At 58.6% G+C, this 6,293-nt stretch overlaps 1 protein-coding gene across 1 annotated transcript; it reads right to left on the reverse strand.

The window, feature by feature from the left end:
- Nucleotides 1-54: 54 nt before the first annotated feature.
- On the reverse strand, nt 55-4,585 carry LOC120509223 (zona pellucida sperm-binding protein 3-like; the record flags this gene model as incomplete). Its single annotated transcript, XM_039723621.1, has 3 exons — nt 4,195-4,585; nt 1,142-1,260; nt 55-78 (listed from the first exon to the last, which is right to left on the reverse strand). Coding segments are annotated over exons 1-3 (488 nt in total), but the record flags the coding sequence as incomplete, so codon positions are not given.
- Between the last annotated feature and the right edge of the window lie 1,708 nt (nt 4,586-6,293).

Genomic DNA, 6,293 nt, shown 5'->3' on the forward strand with positions numbered 1-6,293 from the left:
GTTATCCCGCCTGGAAAAGGGATCGGGAATGGGATCGGGAACGGGATCGGGAACGGGACACTGGAGACGTTATCCCGCCTGGAAAAGGGAACGGGAATGGGATCAGGAATGGGATCGGGAACGGGGACATTGGGATGGGAATGGGGACCCCAAAATGGGAATGGGAATGGGAATCCCAGGAATGTGGGATGGGATCCCGGGGACACTGGGAATGGAATTGGGATACCAAGATGGGAATGGGGACAGTGGGATGGGAATGCGAATGCCAGGAATGTGGGATGGGATCCAGGATGGGAATGGGAATCCTGGAAATGCCAGGAACAGGAGATGGGATTCCAGGGACACGAATGGGATTCCTGGGAATGCTGGGAAGGTGCAATGGGATCCCAGGATAGGAACAGGAATCCTGGGAATCCAGGGATAGGGTCCAGGGACATGAATGGGATTCCTGAGAATGCCAGGAAGGAAGGATGGAATTCGGGATGGGAATGGGATTCCTGGGAATGCTGGGAATGCCGTAATGGGAATCCCAGAATGGGAATGGGATTCCTGGGAATGCTGAGAATGCAGGATGGGATCTGGGACGGGAATGGGATTCCCAGGATGCCGGGAAGGGAGGATGGGATCCGGGATGGGAATGGGATTCCTGGGAATGCCAGAAATGTAGAATGGGATCCGGGATGGGAATGGGAATCCCAGAATGGGAATGGGATTCCTGGGAATGCTGAGAATGCAGGATGGGATCTGGGACGGGAATGGGATTCCCAGGATGCCGGGAAGGGAGGATGGGATCCGGGATGGGAATGGGATTCCTGGGAATGCCAGAAATGTAGAATGGGATCCGGGATGGGAATGGGATTCCCGGGAATGCCGGGAAGGCAGGATGGGATCCAGGATGGAAATGGGATTCCTGGGAATGCCGGGAAGGCCGGATGGGATCCAGGATGGGAATGGGATTCCTGGGAATGCCGGGAAGGCAGGATGGGATCCGGGATGGAAATGGGATTCCCAGGATGCCGGGAAGGCAGGATGGGATCCAGGATGGGAATGGGATTCCAGGAATGCCGGGAAGGCAGGATGGGATCCGGGATGGGAATGGGATTCCAGGATGCCGGGAGGGCGGGACGGGACCCGGCAGGACCTGGGGTAGTGGCACTCGATGGGAATGACGGCCGGCTCGCTGCGCACGATGGCCGGGTTGCTGCCGGGGCTGGGATCGTAGCTCAGCAGCGTCCGGTAAATCAGGGAGTCCGGAGTGACCTGGGAACGAGCGCCGGGAATCCCGGGAAAGGGTCCTGAGCGAGCGGGAAGGGGGGGAATGGGGGAATCTGGGAATAAAAATGGGAATTCCGGGGAAAAGCTTTCCTCAGTCCCGAGCGAGGGGGAAGGGGGGGGGAATGGGGGAATCTGGGAATGAACACCGGGAATTCCGGGGGAAAAGGGCTCCTCAGTCCCGAGCGAGCGGGAAGTGGGAGGAATCAGGGAATCTGGGAATAAAAGCTGGGAATTCCAGGGGAAAAGGGATCCTCTGTCCCCAGTGAGCGGGAAGGGGGGAGAATGGGGGAATCTGGGAATGAACACCGGGAATTCCGGGGGAAAAGGGCTCCTCAGTCCCGAGCGAGCGGGAAGTGGGAGGAATCAGGGAATCTGGGAATAAAAGCTGGGAATTCCAGGGGAAAAGGGATCCTCTGTCCCCAGTGAGCGGGAAGGGGGGAGAATGGGGGAATCTGGGAATGAACACCGGGAATCCCGGGGGAAAGGGCTCCTCAGTCCCGAGCGAGGGGGAAGGGGGGGGAATGGGGGAATCTGGGAATAAAAATGGGAATTCCGGGGAAAAGGGATCCTCAGTCCCGAGCGAGCAGGAAGGGGAAGGAATCAGGGAATCGGGGGTGGTCTGGGAACAAAAAATGAGAATTCTGTGGGAAAAGGGGTTCCTCAATGCAGAGTGAGCAGGAATTGGAAGAAATCATGGAATCTGAGGTGATGTGGGAATGAAAACTGGGAATTCTGTGGCCTCAGTCCCGAGCGAGGGGGAAGGGGGAGGAATGAGGGAATCTGGGAATAAAAACCGGGAATTCCGGGGAAAGCGTTCCTCAGTCCCGAGCGAGCAGGAATTGGAAGAAATCATGGAATCTGAGGTGATGTGGGAATGAAAACTGGGAATTCTGTGGGTGTCCAATCAGGGGTATCAGCAGGGTGAGCGGGAATTCCAAGGAATTGGGGAATTCAGGATGATTTGGGAATTAAAATGGGGAATTCCGTGGGAGAGGTCAACCCTCATCCCGGCAGCACCACTGGGCTGGCTGGGAATGCTGAGGAATCCATGGAAATGGGGGAAAGGGGTGGAAAGGGGGGAAAAGGGATGGAAAATCGCGGTTTTCAGGGAGTTAAATTAAAACCGAGGGAAAAGGGGCTTTTCCCAGAGGAATGGGAAAAGCTGCGGGAAAACCGCTCAAATTCCCAGGAAACCGCGGCTCCTCCCTGCCCTGGAATGATCCCGGATCCAGCCCTGGATCTCCGTTAAACCGGGAACAGGCGCGGCCCCGGAGCTGGGAATTCCGGGATGGAGACAGGACTCACCTGGATCTCCCCATGGAATCTGAGGTGATGTGGGAATGAAAACTGGGAATTCTGTGGGTGTCCAATCAGGGGTATCAGCAGGGTGAGCGGGAATTCCAAGAAATTGGGGAATTCAGGATGATTTGGGAATTAAAATGGGGAATTCCGTAGGAGAGGTCAACCCTCATCCCGGCAGCACCACTGGGCTGGCTGGGAATGCTGAGGAATCCATGGAAATGGGGAAAAGGGGTGGAAAGGGGGGAAAAGGGTGGAAAAGGGATGGAAAATCGCGGTTTTCAGGGAGTTAAATTAAAACCGAGGGAAAATGGGCTTTTCCCAGAGGAATGGGAAAAGCTGCGGGAAAACCGCTCAAATTCCCAGGAAATCGCGGCTCCTCCCTGCCCTGGGATGATCCCGGATCCAGCCCTGGATCTCCGTTAAACCGGGAACAGGCGCGGCCCCGGAGCTGGGAATTCCGGGATGGAGACAGGACTCACCTGGATCTCCCTCAAAACCTGGGAATTGCACGGACCGGGAGCGCTCCAGGGGGAAATCCCGGCGGGAATCCCGGGATGGGAACGGGACTCACCCGGATCTCCCCCGACACCTCGGGATCTCCTGGAGCCTCTCCCGGGCGGAATCCCGGGATCGGAGCGGAATCCCGGGATCGGGACAAGGACTCGGGAATCCGCGCGATCCCGGGAGCCGCTCCCGGTGGGAATTCCGGGATGGGGACAGAGCTCAACTGAATCTCCCTCAAAACCTGGGATGCGGGCAACCCCGGGAGCCGTTCCAGGTGGGAATCCCGGGATCACGACGGGACTCACCCGGATCTCCCTTAAATCTGGGATTTGCACGGACCCGAGAGCCTCTCCAGGTGAGGATCCTGGGATCGGGGCGGAATCCCGGGATGGGGAAGGGAATCTCCTTAAATCCCGGAATCCGCACGGACCCGGGAGCCGCTCCCGGTGGGAATCCCAGGATCGGGGCGGGGCAAGGACTCACCTGGATCTCCCTTAAAACCGGCGATTTGCACCGATCCGGGAATTCCGGGATCCCGACAGGACTGCCCTGGATCTCCCCGGACACCGAGGGAGGATTCCAGGTGGGAATCCCGGGATAGGAGCACGGACTCACCTGGATCTCCCCTAAATCTGGGATTTGCACGAGCCCGGGAGCCGCTCCCGGTGGGAATTCCGGGATCAGGATGGGACTCACCTGGATCTCCCCTAAACCTGGGATTTGCACGGGCCCGGGAGGGAATCCCGGCGCCGGGAATGCCCGGATTCCCGGGGCGGACTCACCTGGACGGTGCTGCCGCACTCGTGCAGGCCGGCGCTGAAGGTGACGGTTTTCTGGGATGGATCCAGGCGGGAATGGCGGCAGGCGGCGGGGCCCAGGCTGAGCTCGGCCGCGCTGACCAGGCGGCCGTTCCCGAAGAGATCCCGGTGCACGGTGACCACCAGCTGCGCCTCCTGCGGACCCGGGAGGGAATCCCGGCGGGAATTCCGGGATGGGGCCGGGATCCCGGGCTCAGGATGGGACTCACCTGGATCTCCCCTAAACCTGGGATTTGCACGGGCCCGGGAGGGAATCCCGGCGCCGGGAATGCCCGGATTCCCGGGGCGGACTCACCTGGACGGTGCTGCCGCACTCGTGCAGGCCGGCGCTGAAGGTGACGGTTTTCTGGGATGGATCCAGGCGGGAATGGCGGCAGGCGGCGGGGCCCAGGCTGAGCTCGGCCGCGCTGACCAGGCGGCCGTTCCCGAAGAGATCCCGGTGCACGGTGACCACCAGCTGCGCCTCCTGGCACTGCACTTCCACCGGCACCTGCGGCCGGGAGCGGGGCCGGGAGTGCGGCCGCTCGTCCCCCCACATCCCGGGGTTGGGATCGCTCCATGCCGGCTCCCAGGGGGGCGGCGCCGCGGCCGCGGGGGCCGCGCACAGCAGCGCCAGGAGCAGGCGGAGCTGGGAGCGCATCGCGGAAAAGCCCCGGGATTCCCGGAGCCGGGGCTCGGCCCGGCTTTTATCCCGCTGGGAAGGAGCCCGGCTCCCCCCGCTGGAATGCCAAGGGCGCCCCTGAGAGCGTTCCCGTCATTTCCCGGCGGCGAGGGGTCGGGATGAGCGGGATTTTGGGAATTGTTTGTCCCGGCGGGAGCCGCGAGCCCAGGGAATTGTTTGGGCTCGGCGCTGATAAGGAGCGAGCAGAGGCTCCGCTTCTCCCGGATCCCGAATTCCAGGGATAACCCCAGAACTCCCGGAGCGCTGCGCTCCCCTCGGACGAGGAATTTTGGGGGGGTTATCCCAAAAAAATGAAGGAATTTTGGTTCCGACTCCCTCCCCGGGCTGGAATTTTGGGGTGTGCGGTTGATCCGAACCCCTCTGGATGCGCAAATCCCGGGGTTTTTTTTTGGGATACAACCTGGCTTCCCCCCTCTTCCCAAAAAATCCTCATCCAAGGCTCCAGGATCCCGAATTCCAGGGATGATCCCGGAGTTCTGCTCTCCCCTTGGATTTTTGGGAAGAGGAAGGGGGAGAGAAGGTTCTATCCCAAAGAAAAAATGGGATTTGGGGGGTCGCTGTCACCCCTAATTCCAACCGAAATTCCTTCCTTTTTTTTTTTGGGATGGAACGAGGGGAAAACGCTCCGGGATCATCCCTGGAATTGGGGATCCCGGGAAAAGCGGAGCCTCGGATGAGGATTTTGGGAAGAGGGGGAGGGGAAGCCACGCTCTATCCCCAAAAAAAAGAAGGAATTTTGGCTCCGACCTCGCCCCCGGGCTGGAATTTTGGGGTGTGCGGTGATCCAAACCCCTCTGGATGCGCAAATCCCGGGTTTTTTGGGATACAACCTGGGATCCTCCCCCTTTCCCAAAAATCCTCATCCAAGGCTCGGCTTTCCCGGGATCCCCAATTCCAGGGATGATCCCGGAGCGCTGCTCTGCCCTCGGATGAGGAATTTTGGGAAGAGGAGAGGGAGGAGAAGGGTCTATCCCAAAGAAAAAATGGGATTTGGGTTTGGATCTCCGGGAATGACGGAAACCCCAAAATTCCTGCATTTTCCCCAATCCCAAAGTTCATCCCGGGGCGGTGTTCTCCCCTCGTTCCATCCCAAAAAAAAGAAGGAATTTTGGTTGGAATTAGGGGGTGACAGCGACCCCCCCTCCCCAAATCCCTTTTTTTTTTTGGGATGGAACAAGTGGAAAACCCCGCTCTGGGATTATCCCTGGAATTCAGGATCCCGGGAAAAAACAGAGCCTTGGATGAGGATTTTTTGGGGAGTTGTATCCCAAAAAAATGGGATTTGGGTTTGGATCGTGGGGAATGACGGAAACCCCAAAAATTCCAGCATTTTCCCCAATTCCAGGGAAAATCCCAGAACCCCCTGAGGGACATTTTCCCCTTGGATGAGGAATTTGGGGCAGGATCCCACTTTCTATCCCTAAAAAAGAAGGAATTTTGACTCCCAGGCTGGGAATTTTGGGGTCTCCGTCATTCCCAGTGATCCAAACCCCTCTGGATGCACAAATCCCTTTTTATTTTTGGGATACAGCCCGGGATCCTCCTCCCCTATTCCCAAAACTCCTCAGCCAAGGCTCCAGGACCCCAAATTCCAGGGATAATCCCTCATTCTATCCCCCCAAAAAAATGGGATTTGGGTTTGGATCATCAGGAATCACCGAGACCCCAAAAATTCCTTCATTTCCTCCTTCCTGGCTCGTCCCATTCCATCC

The sequence above is a fragment of the Passer montanus genome, unplaced genomic scaffold (genome assembly GCF_014805655.1).
Source record: "Passer montanus isolate IOZ18808 unplaced genomic scaffold, ASM1480565v1 scaffold5, whole genome shotgun sequence".
In the NCBI taxonomy this organism is placed as follows: Eukaryota; Metazoa; Chordata; class Aves; order Passeriformes; family Passeridae; genus Passer; species Passer montanus.